The sequence below is a fragment of the Ovis aries genome, chromosome 3 (genome assembly GCF_016772045.2).
Source record: "Ovis aries strain OAR_USU_Benz2616 breed Rambouillet chromosome 3, ARS-UI_Ramb_v3.0, whole genome shotgun sequence".
Classification (NCBI taxonomy): domain Eukaryota; kingdom Metazoa; phylum Chordata; class Mammalia; order Artiodactyla; family Bovidae; genus Ovis; species Ovis aries.
In genome coordinates, this window is record NC_056056.1 from 206,981,330 (window position 1) to 207,004,681 (window position 23,352).

General features: G+C 41.9%; 1 protein-coding gene across 1 annotated transcript; it reads left to right on the forward strand.

Annotated features, from left to right (window-relative positions):
• Positions 1-237: 237 nt before the first annotated feature.
• On the forward strand, positions 238-9,580 carry LOC101105491 (negative elongation factor C/D-like). Its single transcript, XM_042247399.1, has 2 exons — positions 238-293; positions 7,798-9,580. The coding sequence occupies exons 1-2, from the start codon at positions 238-240 to the stop codon at positions 9,578-9,580; spliced, it is 1,839 nt and encodes a 612-aa protein (XP_042103333.1).
• Positions 9,581-23,352: the final 13,772 nt, after the last annotated feature.

Below are 23,352 nucleotides of genomic sequence, written 5' to 3' on the forward strand. Positions count from 1 at the left end.
ACCAGGGATAACATCATCTCACACTGTCAAGCTCTCACGTGTGGCTTTTAACCTACTCTTACAGCACAAGTCCTCCTTCCCACCCAGCACCACAGAACTGTGTCTTCATGTCTAACCTGCCTGGACTGGTTAAGGCTTTCCTATAAATGAACTGCAGGATTCTCACTGCTTGTGCAACCATTCACCATAACTCATACTATTGAAACTGCCAGGAATGGGACACTGGACGACAGAAACATGGCGGAAAAAAGTTCTCATCCTGAGCATAAGCCAGTGGATGCCACCTTCTTGAAGCATGTTCAGTTCAGTTCACTCTCTCAGTCATGTCAGACTCTCTGAGACCCCGTGGACTGCAGCACGCCAGGTTTCTTTGTCCATCACCAACTCCCAAAGCTTGCTCAAACTCATGTCCATCGAGTCGGTGATGCCATCCAGCCATCTCATCCTCTGTCGTCCCCTTCTCCTCCTGCCCCCAATCCCTCCCAGCATCAGAGTCTTTTCCAATGAGTCAGCTCTTCTCCGGAGGTGGCCAAAGTACTGGAGTTTCAGCTTCAGCGTCAGTCCTTCCAATGAACACCCAGGACTGATCTCCTTTAGAATGGACAGGTTGGATCTCCTTGCAGTCCAAGGGACTCTCAAGAGTCTTCTTCTCCAACACCACACTTCAAAAGCATCAATTCTTCAGCGCTCAGCTTTCTCCACAGTCCAACTCTCACATCCATACATGACCACTGGAAAAACCATAGCCTTGACTAGACGGACCTTAGTCGGCAAAGTAATGTCTCTGCTTTTGAATATGCTATCTAGGTTGGTCATAACTTTTCTTCCAAGGAGCAGGAGTCTTAATTTCATGGCTGCAGTCACCATCTGCAGTGACTTTGGAGCCCCCAAAAATAAAGTCTGACACAGTTTCCACTGTTTCCCCATCTATTTCCCAAGAACTGATGGGACCAGATGCCATGATCTTAGTTTTCTGAATGTTGAGCTTTAAAGGCAACTTTTTCACTCTCTTTTTTTACTTTCAAGAGGCTTGTTCGTTCCTCTTCACTTTCTGCCATAAGGGTGGTGTCATCTGTATATCTGAGGTGATTGATATTTCTCCCGGCAATCTTGATTCCAGCTTGTGCTTCTTCCAGCCCAGCGTTTCTCATGATGCACTCTGCATAGAAGTTAAATAAGCAGGGTGACAATATACAGCCTTGACCTACTCCTTTTCCTATTTGGAACCAGTCTGTTGTTCCATGTCCAGTTCTAACTGCTGCTTCCTGACCTGCATACAGATTTCTCAAGAGGCAAGTCAGGTGGGCTGGTATTCCCATCTCTTTAAGAATTTTTCACAGTTTATTGTGATCCACACAGTCAAAGGCTTTGGCATAGTCAATAAAGCAGAAATAGATGTTTTTCTGGAACTCTCTTGCTTTTTCCATGATCCAGCGGATGTTGGCAATTTGATCTCTGGTTTCCTCTGCCTTTTCTAAAACCAGCTTGAACATCTGGAAGTTCATGGTTCAAGTACTGCTGAAGCCTGGCTTGGAGAATTTTGAGTATTACTTTACTAGCGTGTGAGATGAGTGCAATTGTGCAGTAGTTTGAGCATTCTTTGGCATTGCTTTTCTTTGGGATTAGAATGAAAACTGACCTTTTCCAGTCCTGTGGGCACTGCTGAGTTTTCCATATTTGCTGGCATATTGAGTGCAGCACTTTCATAGCATCATCTTTCAGGATTTGAAATAGCTCAACTGGAATTCCATCACCTCCACTAGCTTTGTTCGTAGCGATGCTTTCTAAGGTCCACTTGGCTTCCATTCCAGGATGTCTGGCTCTAGGTGAGTGATCACACCATCATGATTATCTGAGTAGTGAAGATCTTTTTTGTACAGTTCTTCCGTGTATTCTTGCCACCTCTTCTTAATATCTTCTGCTTTTGTTAGGCCCATACCATTTCTGTCCTTTATCGAGCCCATCTTTGCATGAAATATTCCCTTGGTATCTCTAATTTTCTTGAAGAGATCTCTAGTCTTTCCCATTCTGTTGTTTTCCTTGACACAGAATAGGTTATTATGTAATCACTAAAACTTATCCAACTCTATGTGACCCCATGGATGGTAGCCTGCCAGGCTCCTCTGTCCATGGGATTTTCAGGCAAGAATACTGGAGTGGGTTGCCATTCCCTTCTCTAGGGGATCTTCCTGACCCAGGGATCGAACCCAAGTCTTCTGCACTACAGGCAGATTCTTTACTGTCTGAGCCACCAGGGGATCCTAATACTTTGAAAAATATTTAGTAAGAGGAAAATATTCTTTTTTGCCCCATAAATAATTTTGAATGGATAAATTATTTAATAGTGAGAGATCAGGAAGGCTTCTCAATGGGAGTTTACAGATATGTGAGGGTAGAAAATAAAGCATTGTGTGAAATAATTCCAGTGGTTGGGAATCTGCCTGCCAATGCAGGAGACATGGGTTCGGGAAGATTCCACATACCTCAGGGCAAGTAAGCCTGTGTCTACTACAGGGAGCCCACACTCTGACACTATGGAAGCCCACACACAGCTAAAGAGTCCAGGTGCTGCAACGAAATATTCTTCATGACACAGCAAGAATCCTGTGTGCCGCAACTAAGATCTGACACAGGCAAACAGACATTTGCTTGTTTTAAGACAAACCTGGGAGATTCCATTAACCCTCACACTCTAATCCCAAACCCCTGATCGTCTTCTCCAACCACTGACTCCAGTCTCATTTCTGGTCACATGCCTTGTGACTAAAAGTACTTGAAAAGAAACCGGAAGAAGATGAGAGAACAAGTCTTGCTTTTAATCTGGAGAAATAACTTTCTAGGCAGAGCAAACAGCAAGTGCGAAGGCCTAAACTGGGACAGTGCCTGGCTTGTTAGCTGAACAGCAAAGCATCCAGAGAGGATGGAGCAGAGTGAGTGAAGGAAAGTGGTTTTGGGTTTTGTTTTAAATTTTTATTGGAGTATAGTTGATTTAGAATGTTGTGTTAATTTCTGCTCTACACCGAAGTGAGACAGTTATACATATACCCACTCCTCCTTAGATTCCATTTCCATATAGATCATTACAGAGTATTGAATAGACATCCCTGTGCTATACATCAGGTTCTTATTAGTTACCTATTTTGTATATATTAGTGTATATATGTCAATCCCAATCTCCTAATTTATCCCTCCCCCCACCTTTGGTAACCATAAATTTCTTTTCTATGTCTGTGACTCAATTTCTGTTTTGTAAATAGGTTCATCTGCACGGTTGTTTTTTTTTTTCTTTTAGATTTCATGTATTAGCAATATCATATATTTGTCTTTCTCTGTCTGACCTATTTCACTCATTATGACAGTTTCTAGGTCCATCCATATCATTGCAAATGGCATTGTTTCGTTCTTTTTTATGGCTGAGCAATATTCCATCATATATATGCCCTACATCTTCGTTATTCATTCCTCTGTCAATGGATATTTATGAATAGGTTGCTTGCATGTCCCAGTTATTGTGAACAGTGCAGCAATGATCATGCAGGAACACATATCCTTTCAAATTATGTTTTTATTCACATATATACCCAGGAGTGGGCTTGTTGGGTCATATGCAGGAAGGAAAGTGTTAAGAGAAGTTAGAAACAGCAAGGGACCAAGTTAGATTTTCTTCTCACAAGTTGAGCTTGGACCAAGAGAAAGGAGAGGAGTCAGAAATACTAAGGCTCTTGACTCAATCAGCTGGACTAATGGAATCGGCTTTACTTAAGCTGTGAGGCCTGAGAGGGTCAGGGCTGGACGTCAGGATTGAGGCGGGGAGTTTTAAGTTTGACTTATGACCTGTGAGACACTCAATCAGGGATACTGAGCTGGGACTTTGGATATACGAAGCTGAAGATTCAAATCCAGATCTAATCACTGTGTGGGTGGTAAAAAAAAATCATTATGATTAGATTTTCGTGCCTGGACAGTATATATAGGATTGCAGAGCTCTGGAGATGTCACCTTGCAAGACGCAGTAGGTTCACAGTCGGAGAGAGGAAGAGAGAAGGAGAAGAAGCAAAGAACACTTGGAAGGAGCGGCCACTGACAAAGAGGGAATCTCAGGAGAGGACTGGGTCCTGGGAGCCCTGAGAAGAAAGCCTTTCAAGGTGGACAGAGCTCCAGATATTCCAAGTAAGAGAGGGCTGGGAAATGATCACTAGATTTTTGCAATGTTAAGATCGTGGATTTGTGACTTTCACAGGTTGGGTGTCCATGTAGGTTGGAAGTGAGGCTTGATTGGGGTAAATTAAAGAGAGAATGTGCAGGAAAAAAAGATCACCACACAGCAAAGACAAAGAACTTTTTAAAAGAGTTTTCCTATAAAAGAAATGTTAAAAATGGGGTGATAGCAAAAGAGCCTTGTGATATTCAATGGAGTTTTGTTTTTTCCTCCCAAACCTGGTAATAATTAGTTTGTCTATATGGTGGATGGAAATGACAGAGGAGACTAATATAACCAATCATATTAGTTATATTAAATGACAGTTATAACTAATTATTTGAATCCTACAAATTTGAAGTTGCAATTTTAAAAATATAATTGTTAGCTTACTTAAATATAAATAATTGTTTCATATGCCTAAGCAATTTAGTTGAAATCTGGTCTGTGTGAGCTGGACTGTGTGAGCACTTTAAAAAACTGGACACAATGTCCAAACCATACAATTCACTCTTTTAAAGTATAAAATTCAGTAGTTTGTTAGCATATTCACAATGCTGTACAGCCACCCCACTATCTAATTCCAGAGCATTTCATCACTCTAAAAGGAGTCTATTAGCAGACACTTTCCATCCCACCCCACACTATTTCCTGACACCCTCTAATTGATTTTCTGTCTCTACAAATTTGCCCGCACTGACTGTTGCATTTAAGTGGATGATATAATATATGACCTCTTGTACCTGGATTCTTTCACTTTGCAACTTTTCAAGATTCATCCATGCTGAACATGAGTTAGTATTTTATTCCTCTTCATGACTAGGTAACATTCCACTGTATACCATGCTTTGTTCATCCATTCATCAGTTGATGGACATTTGGGTGTTTCTACCTTGTGGCCATTGTGAGTAACATTGCTATGCTCACCTGAAAAGTATTTTGTGTGGAGCTAGGTTGTCATTTCTCTTGCATATGCGATCTGAAAGGACTGGCTGAGCCATAGGGCTTCTCAGGTGGCTCAGTTGGTAAAGAATCTGCCTGCAATATAGGAGACTGGGGTTAAATCCCTGGGTGGGGAAGATCTCCTGGAGAAGGAAATGGCAGTACTCTTCCCTGGAGAAATTCATGGACAGAGGAGCCTGATGGGCTTTAGTCCATGGGGTCACAAGTGTCGGACACAGCTCCTTATATGGCAGCTCTATGTTTAACTTTTAGAAACAGTTTTTCCAGCCTCTGTTGAGATGATGATACGGTTTTTGTCCCTTATTCTATTGACATGTTACATTGATTGTTTTTCATAAATCTAATCAACCTCACAATTCTGATACAAATTCTGCTGAGTCATGGTGTATAATCCTTACCTTGCCTGATTCAGATTGTGGGGATTTTGTTTAAGATTTTTTCCCCTGTATTCATAAAGGATATTAGTAGCTTTCTTGGGATTCCCCTGTGTGGCTCAGGCATCAAGGTGTGGTTTTGTGGAAACTTGGAGGATATAGTTATATTTCAGGTAATTTTTGATGTGATTACAATCTGTATCAATTGACTTTAAAGAAGCAAGATGATCCTTGATAAATCAATTAGCCTGATCTAATTAACGAAGGCTTTAAGAGTTGAGTTGAGGTTTCCCTAAAGAGAATACATTCTGTCTGTGGGGAATAGCATCCTTGGTACCAAAGAATGCCAGTCTGCCTTTTCTGAGGCTGCCCCAAGGATCTCAGGCTTGCCTAGACCGTTCCCTCAGTCGTGTAAGCCAATTCCTTGTGAGAAATCTCATAATACACATCTCCTACGGGTTCGGTTTCTGTAGTAGGACCCTAACTGATAACACAGGATAATGAATACTGGCCTCTTAGAGTGAGCTGGAAGTCTTTCTTGCTCTTCTGTACTTGGGGAGAGTTTGTGAAAGGTTTAACTATTATTTGAATGTTAGTAGAATTTCCCAGGGAAGCCCTCTGATTATGTGAATAATCATCGGGTCTGTTTTTCAATTTAAGAAACTTATTCTACTGTGTTAATCTGATTTATCTCAAATATAGCTGGGATGTCATTTCATGTTGGTGTGTATTGTCCTACTTCACACATATTTTTGTTCAGTTCAGTTCAGTCGCTCAGTTGTGTCCGACTCTTTGCGACCCCATGAACAGCATGCCAGGCCTCCCTGTTCATCACCAACTCCCGGAGTCCACCCAAACACATGTCCATCGAGTCGGTGATGCCATCCAGTCCTCTCATCCTCTGTCGTCCCCTTCTCCTCCTGCCCCCAATCCTTCCCAGCATTAGGGTGTTTTCCAGTGAGTCAATTCTTCGCATGAGGTGGCCGAAGTATTGGAGTTTCAGGTTTTGTTTTGTTTTTTACTGCTGCATTTTATTCCACTGTATAATACTGAGGGCCTTTAGTTTGGCAGAGCTGAGTGTGGATCCTAACCACAAATCTTACCAGCAGTGTGAGTTTGAACTGCTCTTTTTCTTATTTTTCAGGAGCTGGGATAGACTGTGGATCAACCTGCAACTGAGGAGCTTGTGTGCTCCCTGCGGTCCTCCTGTTCCCCGAAGGCCATATCCCTGTAAGTTACCAAGCCTTCTGTTTTTGATTTTCTTCTGTCTCCCCTCATGTAAACCTTCATCTTTGAATCTGTTGAAGAAAGTGAATGAAACACTCACTCAGTCCTCTACTCCCCCTCACTTCCCACTCCCTAAAGCCCACAGCCACTGCCAGCCTAACGAACACCTGCCCACCTGGTGCCCCCTTGTCCCCGTGGCTCCTGTCTAGCCATTCTCCCTTGACAGGCACACTCTTTTTCAAAGAAAACCATTTTCTGTTACTTCTCCATGCAAACTTACCTTTGTTTTTAGTAAAAAACCTAAACCTTTCACTGTACATACAGACAATTGCCTGGTACACAGAAAAGTGCTCAAATTATAGTGAAGTGAATAAATATGTAATACGAAGAAAACAAAAATAATAAAATAGATTTTAAAAGTCCAAATTGAATGGAAGATTCATTGAAAGAAAAGGCATAGCAATAGTGTAAAAAATAAGAACTATTTGAGCATAGTAATTAGTTTTGTGTCAAAAGTTGATCAAGGATTACTGATTACTCTCTAGAGTGTCAGAGCTAAAAGACACAGGTGATTAATCTTTGACAGAATATATTAGTTGTCTGGAGAAAGTAAAGTTTTTCCAAATTTTTGAAAATAGTAATTTTATCGGAGTATAAATTTAACATGTGATCATCATAGAGAAGCATCTCAACTGGCCAATGAAATGACCTCTGGAACATCAGACTGCAATTCCAAGAGTAGACAGAAGAAACTTGCCCTCCTATGATCTAATCAGTAAATTCATATTCCTGTCAAGAAACATCTATTTGGTGACTCTGTGATGGTCCAGTGGCTAAGACTCTGTGCTCCCAACTCAGGGGACCAGGGTTCATTACCTGGTTAGGGAACTAGGTCCTGCATGCCCCAACTAAGACCCGGTACAGCCAAATAGAAAAACTAATAAACATTTTTGAAAAAGAAACATCAGTTTTACATACCAAAGCCTTGAAAAGAAGAGAGAGGTGGCCATAATCCTGTTATCCCTTCCTAAACAGGCAGCTTCGGAAGAGTCCAGTGGGGGCCATGCCTGGCGCCACCAGGGGCACTGACCGGGATGACTTCGGGAGCCCTGCCGAGTGGGGTGACCAGCAGCCAGAAGATGGTGTGCTGGGAGAAGAAGACGCCCAGGTCCAGCAAGAATGCCTGCGGAAATTTTCTACCCCAGATTATATCATGGAACCCTCTGTCTTCAACACTTTGATGAGATATTTCCAGGCAGGAGGGTCTCCAGAGGAGGTGATCCGCCTCTTATCAGACAACTACACAGCTGTGGCCCAGACCATCAACCTGCTGGCCCAGTGGCTCATTCAGACCGGGGAGGAACCAGTGCAGGTTCAGGAAACTGTGGAAAACCACTTGAAGAACTTAGTGATGCAACACTTTGACCCCCGCAAAGCAGATTCTATCTTTACAAACGAAGGGGCAACCCCCGCCTGGCTGGAACAAATGATTGCACATCCCACCTGGAGGGATCTTGTTTACCGGCTGATGGAAGTGCACCCAGACTGTCTGATGCTGAAATTCACGGTCAAGCTCATTTCTGATGCAGGATACCAAGGCGAGATCACTGGCGTGGTGGCAGCCTGCCAGCAGCTGGAAGTGTTCTCTAGAGTTCTCGGGAGCTCTCTAGCTACCATTTTGGATGGAGGAGAAGCCCACCTTGCAGAAAATCTGCCTCAGTTTTCTAAGATGGTGTGCCACGGGGAGCACACGTACCTGCTGGCTCAGGTCCTGATGGCCGTGCTGGCCCAGGAAGGCCAGCGGGGTGGGGCAGTGCGCAGGGTCGCACAGGAGGTCCAGCGCTTTGCCCAGGAGAGCGGCCACGATGCCAGTCGCATCCCGCTTGCCCTGGGCAGAGCTGCCTCCTACCCCAGGCTGTGCCAGGCCCTGGGGGCCATGCTGTCCAAGGGGGCCCTGAATCCAGCCGACATCACCGTTCTCTACAACCTATTTGTTACCAGCAAGGACCCGCCTCCTGTCGAGCTCATCCGGGTACCCGCCTTCCTGGACCTGTTCATGCAATCGCTCTTTAAACCCGGGGCCAGGATTAACCCAGACCACAAGCACAAGTATATCCATCTCTTGGCCTACGCGGCCAGTGTGGTGGAGATCTGGAAGAAGAACAAACGCCTGAGCATCAATCAAGATGAGCTGAAGGCAACGGCGAAGGCTATCGAAACTGTTCACAGTTTGTGCTGTGCTGAGAACATAGGGGCAAGCGAGCTCCTGGCCGAGCTGGGCACCCTCTATAGGTGCATCAGATTTCCAGTAGTGGCAGTGGGTGTGCTGACGTGGGTGGACTGGACCGTGTCGAAGCCCACGTTCTTCGAACAGCACACCCACTCCACACTGGTGCCCCTGGCCCTGCTGGACGAGGTCAGCACCTACCATCCCCTCCTGCACCCCCACATCTTGCAACTGCTGATCAAGCTCTTGGAGACCAAGTACCCCGAGCTAGATGCCATGAAGCAGCTCGAGGTGAAGAAGACCCTCCTGGACAGGATGGTGCACCTGCTGAGTTGCGGCCATGTGCTCCCCGTGGTTGCCTACATCCGCAGGTGTCTGGAGAAGCTGGACACCGACCTGTCTCTCATCCGCTACTTTGTGACCGAGGTGCTGGATATGATCATCCCTCCTTACACATCTGACTTTGTGAGGCTTTTCCTGCCCATCCTGGAAAACGACAGCATTGCTAGCACCCTGAAAAGGGCGGGTGAACATGACCCTGTGATGGAGTTCATAGCTCACTGCCAGTCTAACTTCATGCTGCTGGACTGAGTCAGAGCAACCCCAAACCCACAGCAGAACATTCCAGCAGACCCACTGTGGAGAATCCTTTTGCAGAAGCTACTGGTGAAGAGAGGCCCAGTCAACACCTTGGAAATGGGTTCTAGTAGTAGGAGGTAGAGAACTTTTGTTTTAAAAAAAAGGAATGTTAGCAATCTTAACAAAGTTAACTTAGCTTTTTTCACAAGACTTGATTGTTTACTTCATATTATTGTAATTGCTTTAATTTTCCAAGAACAAATAAAAGTCTTTGTACAGTTGGAAAGTATACATTCTGGTGTTGGCTTTCTACTGTGTAAATAAAACACTTGGGTCCAAAAAATCAATAACAAAAAGTCAAACGACTTTTCAAGTTTTCAAGAAATACTGTCACCCCAGATTCAAGAGGCAGGATTAAATGTAAGTCCACCACCAGCATCAGAAACTCTACATGTAAAACTGAGCACATGCCATTGAACCCACTAATGCACCCGCTCAAGTCTCCAGGCAGGTAAACAAAGATTTTCAAGGAAGCATTTACTGTCTCTATTGTGAATTATCAGAAGACAATTATGACTCTATTTGATAACTGGAAAGATAATGTGGGAAAACAATGCTTTCAAAGACATGGAAATTAGATTCATTTTGACCAGTCCTGTGCTGGGATAGTGATCATCAAAACTTTAGTAATACAAATTCTTTGTACTTTACATTCTTTACCTGTTGATTTTTGTCATAAGCATTATTACTTGGCAACATGTATATCATAAGTAGTACTTATTTTATTCTCTATATTTTGAACAAAATCAGAACAGTGAAGTTCAAGTTACAAATTCACTAACTTTTTTTTCAACTTAGAGACATTCTAAGAAATGGAAAATTCAGTATTATAAGAGAATTTGAATGTGTTTCTACACCTATAAGTAGCTTGGACTCTCACAAACAAGGTATAAGAGGTGTGGCCTCAGGAATTCCTTGGGAGCCCAGTGGTTAGGACTCCCTTCTCTTACTGGCAAGGCCACAGGTCCAATCTCTGGTCAGAGAACTAAGATTCAGCAAGTCACTTGGTGCAGACAGGAGAATAAATTACTTAAGATGGCACTAGTGGTAATGCAGGAGACATAAGAGACGTGGGTTTGATCCCTCGGTTGGGAAGATCCCCTGGAGAAGGAAATGCCAACCCACTCCAGTATTCTTGCCTGGAGAATCCCATGGACAGAGGAGCCTGGCAAGCTACAGTCCATAGGGTCACACAGAGTCAGACACTGCTGGGGCAACTTAGCACACAATTTTAAAAACATGCCATCTCAAAAGATTTATGTTTTCAAGTAATTTTTATGAATATATTAAATCTAATCAAAGTAAAATGAGGGGACTTCCCTGGTGGCACAGTGAATAAGGATAAGAATCTGCCAATGCAGGGAACACGTTCTATCCCCAGGAGACTACCACATGCTGTGGAGCCACTAAGTCCGTGTACTCCAACTACTGAGCCTACAAAAAATGTGCAGCTTATAGAGAATTACATGTCAGTAAAAAAAAAAAAAAAGAGGTGAGTCTAAAGCAGAAGTCGTATAACATTACCAACACATACTGTTACCTACACATTTCATCAGCTCATCTGTATGTCTCCTTTATCTTAGTCTGTTTCTCCAACCATCTTCCTGAATTTCCTTTATCCTTCCCTCAGTTTTATAGCTTTTTAAATCACATATTTATGCACCCTTCAATAATATTATTTGATTTTTGAAGATTATGTATTTCAAGACTTGCTCTTTTTACCCAAAATGATGCTTCTAAAATCAACCGAGTCCTTGAAAGTGAGAGTCGCTCAGTCATATCCAACTCTTTGTGACCCCATGCCAGGCTCCTCTGTCCATGGGGCTTCTCCAGGCAAGAATACTGGAGTGGGTAGCTGTTCCCCTCTCCGGGGGATCTTCCTGATTCAGGGGTTGAACTGGGGTCTCCTGTACTGCTGCTCAGCTTTACCAGCTGAGCTACCAGGGAAGCCCCAACCAAGGATCCGAATTAACTTTAAATCATTAACTTCTTTTTGACTATATTATTCCCCCTTCTGATGTTGCAGACCATGAATGCTACCATATTCTTCCTCATGTCTCCTGATACACGTATGGAAGAAGGTCTCCATGTGTATATGAAGGATAAGAGAATGTATAATTTTAAAAGACAGTGAAAACTTGTTTGACAAAGGATTTTCTTGATGGCCCAATATTAATACCTGCACTCCTAGTGCAGGGGGCCTGAGTTTGATCCCTGGTCAGGGAACCAGATCACCCGTGCCACAGCTAAAGACCCACTGCATGCGTGGGTGCTAAGTCACTTCAGTCACGTCCAACTCCACGTGACCTCATGGACCGTAGCCCGCCAGGCTCCTCTGTCCATGGGATTCTCCAGGCAAGAAGATTGGAGTGGGTGGCCATTTCCTCCTCCAGGGGATCTTCCCAACCCAGGGGTCGAACCTGCGTCTCCTACATCTCCTGCATTTTTCAGGGAGTGGAGAGGGGACTCTTTACCACTAGTGCCACCTGGGAAGCCCAAGGACCTGCTACAACCAAGTAAAAAAAAAAATTTATTTTAAAGAAAAATAACTCTCTCCTTTAATTAATGTGAAGCACAGGAGACAATTGTTTAAAAAAAAAATTGTTTGCCAAACAAGTTGAATCAATTTACACTCCCACCAAAAACACACGAGAGTTCTTGTCAATCTACAACTCTCTAACGGGCAGCACTGTTTGACTTCTTCATTTCTGCCTATCAAGTGGGTATAACATGGCAGCTCCTTCTTGTCTTCATCTTGATTTTTACTAAGGTTGGAATACTTTTCAAAATATTAGCCATTCAGGTATTCTTCTGACTCCTAGGCCTCACACACACATCTTTTACACATCTTTAATAAGGATTGTTTTCCTTATTGATTTCTGGGAATCTTGTTTCAGATACTACAAATTTGTCAATATATTTTCTGCAGATTCATGACTTTTCTTTCCACGTCATTCCTGGGATCTTTGATGAATACCAGTTTTCAATTTTTATATAAAATTGATGAATCTTTTCCAGCAGCATTTATTATATAACTCATTACTTGCCACACTGGTCTGTAATTCTCCATTATCATACATTAAGATTAGATTATACACTTGGGTCTGTTTGTAGACATACTTATGGATTATAAATTTTTGTAAATACTGTATCATAATAGAAATAATTTTTTGTATATCTCCTTATTTAAGGTTTTGTTTCTCTGCATCTTCATTAAATTAAATATGTTTCATATGCCTGATGGAAATGTATTGTTTTGGGGTTTTTTTGTTGTTGTTTATACACTTTACCCACTTTACCACTGGGGCTCATTCTTGTGGTCCACTGATATCCAAGACAGGAAACACAGCTACCTTAGTTCTAGGCACCGTCATCTCTGCAACCTTTGCAACAAGCAAATTCAGTTCAGTTCAGTTCAGTCGCTCAGTCGTGTCCAACTCTCTGCGACCCCATGAATCGCAGCATGCCAGGCCTCCCTGTCCATCACCATCTCCCGGAGTTCACTCAAACTCACGTCCATCAAGTTGGTGATGCCATCCAGCCATCTCATCCTCTGTCATCCCCTTTTCCTCTTGCCCCCAATCCCTCCCAGCATCAGAGTCTTTTCCAATGAGTCAACTCTTCGCATGAGGTGGCCAAAGTATTAGAGTTTCAGCTTTAGCATCATTCCTTCCAAAGAATACCCAGGGTTGATCTCTTTTAGAATGGACTGGTTGAATCTCCTTGCAATCCAAGGGACCCTCAAGAGTCTTCTCCAACACCACAGTTCAAAAGCATCAATTCTTCGACGCTCAGCTTTCTTCACATTCCAACTCTCACATTCATACATGACCACTGGAAGAACCATAGCCTTGACTAGACGGACCTTTGTTGGCAAAATAATGTCTCTGCTTTTGAATATGCTATCTAGGTTGGTCATAACTTTTCTTCCAAGGAGTAAGCATCTTTTAATTTCATGGCTGCCATCACCATGTGCAGTGATTTTGGAGCCCAAAAAGATAAAGTCTGACACTGTTTCCACTGTTTCCCCATCTATTGCCATGAAGTAATGGGACCAGATGCCATGATCTTCGTTTTCTGAATGCTGAGCTTTAAGCCAACTTTTTCACTCTCCACTTTCACTTTCATCAAGAGGCTTTTTAGTTCCCTTCACTTTCTGCCATGAGGGTGGTGTCATCTGCATATCTGAGGTTATTGATTTTTCTCCTGGCAATCTTGATTCCAGCTGTGCTTCTTCCAGTCCAGCGTTTCTCATGATGTACTCTGCATAGAAGTTAAATAAGCAGGGTGACAATATACAGTCTTGACGTGCTCCTTTTCCTATTTGGAACTGGTCTGTTGTTCCATGTTCAGTTCTAACTTTTACTTCCTGACCTGTATATAGGTTTCTCAAGAGGCAGGTCACATGGTCTGGTATTCCCATCTCTTTCAGCATTTTTCCACAGTTTATTGTGATCCACACCGTCAAAGGCTTTGGCATAGTCAATAAAGCAGAAATAAATGTTTTTCTGGAACTCTCTTGCTTTTTCGATGATCCAGTGGATGTTGGCAATTTGATCTCTGGTTCCTGTGCCTTTTCTAAAACCAGCTTGAACATCTGGAAGTTCACAGTTCACGTATTGCTGAAGCCTGACTTGGAGAATTTGGTCCCTTAATCTGCTTCATCCAATCCGTCTTCACCACAGTTTACCTCATCATTTACAAACCATCAGGGATGCCCAATAGCCTTAAACATTTAGCTCGGTTGGTAAAGAATCTGCCTGCAATGCAAGAGACCCCGATTTGATTCCAGGATCAGGAAGATCCCCTGGAGAAGGGATAGGCTATCCACTCCAGTATTCTCAGGCTTCCCTTATGGTTCAGCTGGTAAAGAATCTGTCTGCAATTTGGGAGACCTGAGTTCGATCCCTGGGTTGGGAAGATCCCCTGGAGAAGGGAAAGTCTACCCACTCCAGTATTTTGGCCTGGAGAATTCCATGGACTGTATAGTCCATGCGGTGGCAAAGAGTCACATGCCACTTTCACTTTCTTTCTTTTCACAAAATCCTTAGCCTGAATTGGAACATCTTCAGGTTCCTGGCTGGTCTCCAGCTTTGAAGAGTTCTCATCAGTTCTCTAATTTAAATTTTTCTTGATCACAGCCCAAGTTCAAACTTCCTGAAAGAGTCTATTAACGCTCACATTCTAATCCCAAATCCTTAACTGTCATCTCCATGCACTGCCTACTACAGTCTCATTTCTGGTCACTGCCTTGTCAATAAAAGTACTTGAAATCAGAAGAGAGTAAGAGAACAAGTCTTGCATTTCTCTGGAGATAAAACTTTGTAGGCAGAACGAACAGCAAGTGCAGAGGCTTCAGTTGGGCCCCACACTGGCTTGTTAACCTAAAAGCAAGGCAACTGAGGGATGGAGCAAAGTGAGTGCAGGAAAGTGCTTTTTCTTTTTTTCCAAGAACTTGCAGTTCTTTCTTGCACGCTAGCTTTCTCTAATTTTGTCGATCAGGGGCTACTCTCCAGTTGCAATGAGTGGGTTTTCATTGCAGGGGCTTCTCTTGTGGAGGACGGGCTCTACAATACCTGGGCTTCAGTAGTTGTGGCACACAGAGGCAGTTCCCCCGAGGCAAGAGAAATCCTCTGGACCAGGGAGTGAACCCATGTCTTCATTAGCAGGCAGATCCTTAACCACTAGGCCACCAGGGAAATACAAGAAAGGGTTAACAGAAGTCAGAAACCTAGCAAGGGACCAAGCCGAATTTTTTTTTTTTTTTTAAAGATTGATTTTGGCCCAAGAGAAAAGACAGCAATTGCAGAAGCTGAGGTTCTTGACTCAATCAACTGGATCAATGGAACTGCCTTCACTTAAACAGGGACGCCTGAGAGAGGGTTAGGGGTCAATTCGGGGCTTTGAGGTTGAGGTTGGGAGTTTTAAGTTTGACTTATGACTAATGAGACATCCAAGCAGAGATACGGAGCTGGATTTTTGGATATACAAGCCTGGAGATTCAAATCCTAACCTAATCACCATCTGGATGGTAACAATATCATTATGATTAGATTTCCGTGCTTGGACAGTATATATAGGAACTCAGAGCTCTAGAGACATAGACTTGAGAGTCACAGTAGGTCTGCAGTCTGGAAGACAAGGAAAGAAAAAGGAAAAAGTAAAGAAACCTGAAAGGAGCATCACTAACATACACAGAATCTCAGGAGAGGATTGAGAGGATTGAGGATTCTGAGAGCTCTGAGAGAAAAGCCTTTCAAGATGGACAGAGCTCCAAATACTCCAAGTAAGAGAGGGCTGGGAATTGATCACTGGATTTTTGCAGTGCTAAGATCATTGATTGGTGGCTTTGACAAGAGAAATGTCTGTGGAGTTGGATGTAAAAGACTGACTGGAGTCAATTCAAGAGACAATGACCAGGAAATATATCACTGACATGCAAACACAAATAGGACTCTTTAAAAGCAGTTTTCTTGTACAAGAAAATAAACACACAGTTGCAATAGAGATTTTGGGGCTCTAGGGCATGGGTATAGTAGTTGATGCGCATGGGCTTAGTTGCCCCGATGGCATATGTATTCTTCTCAGAGCAGGAATCAAACCCATGCCCCTTCCATTGGCAGGCAGATTCTTAACCGCTGGACCACCAGGGAAGTCCCATAAGAGCTTTTAAAAAATAATAATAATTTTATTTACTTTTGGCTGTGCTGGGTCTTGGTTGCTGGGCCAGCTTTTTCTGTAGTTGTGGCAAGCAGGGGCTACACGTCACTGCAGCAAGTGGGTTCCCACTGTGGTGACTTTTCTTGTTTCACAGCACAGGCTCTAGGACACCTGGGCTTCATTAGCTGTGGCACGTGGGCTCAGTAGCTGCAGCTCCTGGGCTCTAGAGCAGAGGCTCAATATTTGTGGTATGGGCTTTGTTGCTCCAAAGCATGTGGGATCTTCCTGGATCAGGGACTGAACCTATGTCCCCTGCACTGGCAGGCAGATTCTGTACAAATGAGCCACCAGGGAAGCCCCCATAAGAGCTTTTGAATGTGTTTCTATAACAAACTCTTTCTCTGGATTTTTCTTAGGTCAATCTGACTATTTGATTTCTGAAAGTCAAGGACAACATCTAGTACAGAAGACCCAAAGGAAGGTCCCAATCATGGACCTATGTCAACAAGGGCTGGAAATGGGTGACAACTTCACAAAATCAGAAAGCTGGAGTAAGTAGGAATTCAGTGGAAATCAAATAATAAGCAAATGCACAGCCTCTTGTCTTTCACTCCATTCGTAACTGTTGTGGTGTGCCTGCATGCTAAATCGCTTCAGTCATGTCTGACCCCGTGGACTGCAGCCCACAGGTTCCTCTGTCCATGCGATTGTCCAGGTAAGAATACTGAAGTGGGTTGCCATTCCCTCCTCTAGGGGATCTTCCTGATCCAGGGGTTGAACCGGAGTCTCTTATGTCTTCTGCAATGACAGATAGGGTTTTTACCACTGTGTCACCTGGGAAGTCTAGTTGTTGTGACACCAATAACCGAATCACAGAATCTCATTCCTAACAGGCTCTTAATTTTCAGGCCACCTGGATGCATCTAGGTCACAGAATAACTGGACAGTCCTAAGTACAACATACATTACAGATGTTGTATAACATTACTGATCTAGGTATAATATTATTAATGCATTTCATCAGCTTTTCTGTAAGCCTCTTCTATCCTACTGTGTACTTCCAACCATCTTCTGAAACTCCTTTATCATTTACTTAGTTTTATATTTTTTATCACATACATATGTATGCTTCAATAATATTATTTGGCTTTTGAATACTATTTACTTTGGAGAATTATTCTTTTTTGGTTTATTTTTAATTGGAGGATATGCGACTTGTTCTTTTTACTCAGAATTATAATTCTAAAGTTCACCAAATTCTCAGATTACCTTTAATCATTAACTTCATTCTGATAATGCTGTTCAGTTATTAAGTTGTGTCCGACTCTTTGAGACCCCCATGGACTGCAACACACCAGGCTTCCCTGTCCTTCACTATCTCTCAGAGTTTGCTCAAACTCATGTCCATCAAGTCGGTGATGCCATCCAACCATCTCAACCTCTGTCGTCCCCTTCTCCTCCTGCCCTCAGTCTTTCCCAGCATTAGGGTCTTTTCCAATGAGTCAGCTCTTCCCATCAGGTGGCCAAAATACTGTCATTCTGACTATAGACATTGAGTTATTTCCTCTTCTGATGTTTTAGATCATGAACGCTACCAGATTTTTATTTGTGTCTCCTCTTCAACATATACAAGTAAGTCTCTAGGGTTAAATCAAGGATAAGAGAATCTATAATTTTACAAAACAGTGCAAAATTGTTTCCCAAAGGTGTTCAATCAACTCACACTTCTAACAAAAATACCTGCAAGTTCTTGACAACCTACCACTGTTTCATATTTGGTATTACTTGATTTCTTCATTTCTGTCTATCAAGTAACTATAAAAAGGCAGCTCATTCTTATCTTCATCTTGATTATTCTTTTCCAAATATTAGCCATTCAGATCTACTTCTGACTCCCAGCCCTCGCACACACAGCTTTTGTTTTCTCTCTTGGATTTTTTTTTTCCTTATAGACTTATGGGAACTCTTTGCTCTAGATACCAAAAACTTGTCAGTTTTCTGTTACATATATTTTCTGCCAATTTATGGCTTTTCTCTCCACTTTATTCATGAAATCTTTGGTGAACAGCAGTTGTCAATTTTTATATAAATTTGGTCAGTTTTATCTAGCAGCACTGATTAAATAGTTCATTACTTCCCCCCACTGATCAGAAATTCTCCACTATCATACAATAATTTTTTGTTATCTACTAGGGTCTAATTTTAGCCCCCCTTTCCTTTTCAGGGGTGAACTTGTCCATTTGTATAATCATTCTTTTCTGTTTCAATAACTATTGCTATTTATTATGTTCCTAATTAAACTCTTCTGATGTGTCTTGGTTACTTTTAAATTCCTGATTTGGTTTCTTAAATAGTGTAAGTGATGGAATCACATAATATATAGTTTAAGCCAGAGTACTTTAAGGTAAAAGTAGTGATATTAGTAATTATGCAGGACATGAACATAAGCCAGGAGGATGCTGGGAAAAGTGAAATATAAGGACAAATTTCTAAAAATTTGCACAATTTTCTGAAATAGAAATAGAAAGCCTGTATAGTCCTTAACCTGCCTGCTGATGCAGCAGAACTAAAAGAGGCAGCTTTGATCCCTGGGTCAGGAAGATCCCCTGAAGAGAATGCAGCCCACTCTGGTTTGTCTTTTTTTTTTTTTAATCCCAGTATTCTTGCCTGGAGAATTCTATGGACAGAGGAGCCTGGAGATCTATGGTCCATAGGATCTAAAAGAGTCAGACACAATTGAAGTGATTTAGCATGCATAGTCCTTTAAGGAAGATCAATCAGCTAATTTCTTTTCAAGTTCACCTATTTTTGAGTACTTAACATCACAAACAGATGTTTCAACTTCAATAAATAGCCTTTCCTTAGGAAGTATTTATTTATCACTACTTAACATTCAAAAGAAAAATTTTTTCAGACCATTCTTTTCATGAAAATCTTCACTGGTTTAGACAATTTGACTTTTCCTTTCCTCTGCTTCCCAACAAGGTCTGACACTGCTATGTTATGAAAGTCAGATATATTCTCACACTGAAGAATACTATGATCTGGATGTCCAGTTTAGCTGCAACTTGATTTTATTCCATAGATTTTGATGCACAGAAACAACCAGCGATGCCCTGTGATCAAAATCATCTTGAAGTTGAAAGGAAGACGAAGAGAAAGAGAGAAGGAGGAGGAGAAAAGGAAGAAGTCATGGAAGAAAACTTGGAAAAGGAACAGGATGAGGAGGACAAGAAAGAAAAGAAAAATAAGAAACGATACCAGAAGAAAAACTTTGTCAGCAGACCCCTTATGGACACTCTCTGGGCAATGTTTAAATTAAAAAAAATTCCCACATTTCAGGATATTTCATCACTTGCGTTTGAATTTGGCATGATGCAGACTCAGGTATGATGACATATTTGTTTACTGACAAAGTCCCTGGTATACAACTCTTACCCATATAAACCATTATCCTTATTTTTGGATGAATCGCCTCTCAACAATTTTTTTTTTTTTTTTGCAGATAAACCAATGGTTTTATAAAAAGAGGAAGACATACAAAAAAGAAATACACTGGAGGGAATATAAAAACAGAAGAGGTAAGGATGTTTGACATGTAGAACATAAAATGGAAAAAATACATTGACCTCTGGAGACACACTGTGTTCCCACAGTTGTTGAATATCCCATCAACTTTCTGTCCTATTTTTCAGTCCCCTCGACACAGATAAATACACCTGTGGTCATGCCACCATTGTTCATGTAATCATAGTACCAGACACAGAATGGCAGCCATTAGATTTTTACTAGACTGAATGATTTCGTCTTTTCTTTGTTTCTTAGATGTTGAATACATTTGGTGCTCCTCTTTCCTCTCTGTTGTTTGGAAAAAGCTCATGTGATGGGAAGGAAGATAAAGATAAAAACATCAACACTTTTAATGGCACTGGTTGTTATGGAATTTGTATATATTATTTATGGATATTTATGTACAAATCCTTAATATTACCTCATTGATTGTCATTTTAGACAAAATGAGGAAACTGAACTGTTAGGAAAGAATGTGAGGACTTTCTTGATGTGCAGTGGATAAGAACCCACCTGCCAATGCAGGGGAAAAGGGTCCATCGCTGGTCTGGAAGGATTCCACATGCCAAGGAGCAACTAAGCCGGTGAGCCGCAACTACTGAGCCAGGGCTCTAGAGCCTGACAGTTGCAACTGCTGAGCCCGGGCACCACAAGGACTGAAGCCTGCCCACCTTAGAGCCAGTACACCGCAACTACTGAGCCTGCGTGCTGCAACCACTGAAGTCTGTGGGCCTGGAGCTGTGCCCTGCAACAAGAGAGGCCACCGCAGTAAGAAGCCCAGGCGCAACTAGAGAGTAGCCCTGCCCTCCAAACCCAGGGAAAGCCTGCCAGCAGCATTGAAGACCCAGTCCAAATGAAAACAATTAAACTTTTGAATTAAAAATAAAAAATGTGATTTCATCAACAAGTACCAGTTCCTAAATGTCTAAGCCTAAATTTGTAATTTCATCTCTCTGGTAGAAATGCTCTGTGTTTTAAATTTTACTTGATCACAAGTTCAAACAAAATTTCCCAGAACCTTCCATGAACGCTCAAGCTCTAAATCACAAATTCTAATAGTTTTCTCAGGTACAGATTTAAATCTTACTTCTGGACACTGCTTTGTCAACAAATATATTTAGAGAAAAACTGGAGGAAGGTGAGAAAAATTATCTGATAGAAAACAAACTTATATAGTTACCAAATGGTAAAGAGGATGGGAGAGGGATAAAAGGAGCTTGGAATTAGCAGATGCAAACCACTAGAAATGAAATGAATAAACGAGAAGATCCTACTGTAGAGCACAAGGAACTACATTATATTCAGTATTACAGGTTATATTCGGTCACCTATAATAAACCATAGTAGAAAAGAGTATGAAAAACTATATATATATATAAACATATTCAGCTATATAGCTATATGATTCAGCTATACATATATATACACACACATGTATAACTGAATCATTTTGCTGCTGGGCTGGAGGAAGCACAAGCTGGAATCAAGATTGCCAGGAGAAATATCAGTAACCTCAGATGTGCAGATGACACCACCCTTACGGAAGAAAGTGAAGAAAAACTAAAGAGCCTCTTGATGAAAGTGGAAGAGGAGAGTGAAAAGTTGGCTTAAAGCTCAACATTCAGAAAAAAGATCGTGGCATCTGGTCCCATCACTTCATGGTAAATAGATGGGGAAACAGTGGAAACAGTGGCTGACTTTATTTTTGGGGTTCCAAAATCACTGCAGATGGTCATTGCAGCCATGAAATTCAAAGACGCTTACTCCTTGGAAGGAAAGTTATGACCAACCTAGACAGCATATTAAAAACCAGAAACATTACTTTGCCAACAAAGGTCCGTCTAGTCAAGGTTATGGTTTTTCCAGTGGTCATGTATGGATGTGAGAGTTGGACTGTGAAGAAGAGTGCCGAAGAGTTGATGCTTTTGATGCTTTTGAACTGTGGTGTTAGAGAAGACTCTTGAGAGTCCCTTGGACTGCAAGGAGATTCAACCAGTCCAGCCTAAAGGAGATCAGTCCTGGGTGTTCATTGGAAGGACTGATGCTGAAGCTAAAACTCCAATACTTTGGCCACCTGATGTGAAGAGCTGACTCATTTGAAAAGACCCTGATGCTGGGGAGGGATTGGGGGCAGGAGGAGAAGGGGATGACAGAGGATGAGATGGTTGAATGGCATCACCGACTCAAAGGACGTGGGTTTGTGTGGACTCCAGCAGTTGGTGATGGACAGGAAGGCCTGGCATACTGCGGTTCATTGGGTCACAAAGAATTGGACACGACTGAATGACTGAACTGAACTGAACTTGCTGTACAACAGAAACACAGCAGTGTAAATCAACTATATTTCAATTTAAAAAATACTTTTGGAAAATAAGTCTTGGGAATTCCCTGGCAGTCTAAGAGTTAGAACTCAGCAGTTGCACTGCTGGGCCCAAGTTCAATCCCCTGTCAGGGAACTGAGATCCTGCAAGCCATGGGGCATGACCAAATTTAAAAAAAAAAAAAAAAGAAGGAAAAAAAGAAAAGAGACTCTTGCTTTTATATGGAAATATAAATTTCTAGGCACAGCAAACAGCAAGTGCAAAGGCTGAAATTGCAACCATGCTAGGTTCATTTACTGAAAAGCAAGCCAAGCAGAAGGGATGGAGGTAAATGAGAGGGGACGTGTTAAGACATAAGAAATGGAGCAAGGGGCCAAATCCTTTAGAAGTTTGCAAAATCTCTGGCTTTTCCTCTGTAAGATATTGAAAGCCACTGTCAAGGTTTCAGTCATGGCATGATATTGTGTAATTTACATTTTAGAAGAACTACTCTGCTCGGTTGGAAATAGACCATGGGATGGGAAGATGAGAACCAGACACCAGGAGATGTTTCTAGTTTAGAGGTGATGGTGCTCAGAAGTTGAAGATTTGGGGGTATATTTTGAAGAAAGGAAAGCAGATTTTCTGACAGATTGAGTTTAGACTAGAAGATGTAGCTTTGAGATACACAGTAGGTCCCCAGTCAGGGAGAGGGAGAGAGGAGAAGTAAGAATCAAAGAAAACCTGGAATGTGCATCATCGACACAGAAGGAATCTCAGAAAAGGATTGGGTCCCGGGACCCCTGAGAAGAAAGCCTTTCAAGGTGGACAGAGCTTTACTGATTATGATTTATGGAAACTCTGTGTTATAGATACCCAAAATTTGTCATTTTCTGTTACATGCATTTTCTGTAGCTTTATGGCTTTTCTCTCCACTTCAGGAAATCTTTGAATAGCAGTTCTCAACTTTTATATAAGTTTTATCAATCTTTTCTAGCAGCATTTATTAAATAACTCATTACTTCCCCCTCTGATCTTTAATTCTCCATTATCTCCCTCTCTCTCTCTCTCTCTCACACACACATATACTTATATACATTCATTTAATACTTGTTAAAATATTTACTGAACCTCTTTCTATATAATTGACACAATTCTAGGTGCCAGATGAGCGAAGTGGACAAACATCTTGCT

What these genes read in the sequence shown, in the direction of transcription:
- LOC101105491 (XM_042247399.1), top strand. Translation starts at nt 238, where the DNA reads ATGGCGGAAAAAAGTTCTCATCCTGAGCATAAGCCAGTGGATGCCACC. An exon ending in GTGGATGCCACCTTCTTGAA is followed by an intron (nt 294 to 7,797) that starts GCATGTTCAGTT and finishes CTTCCTAAACAG; the next exon opens with GCAGCTTCGGAAGAGTCCAG.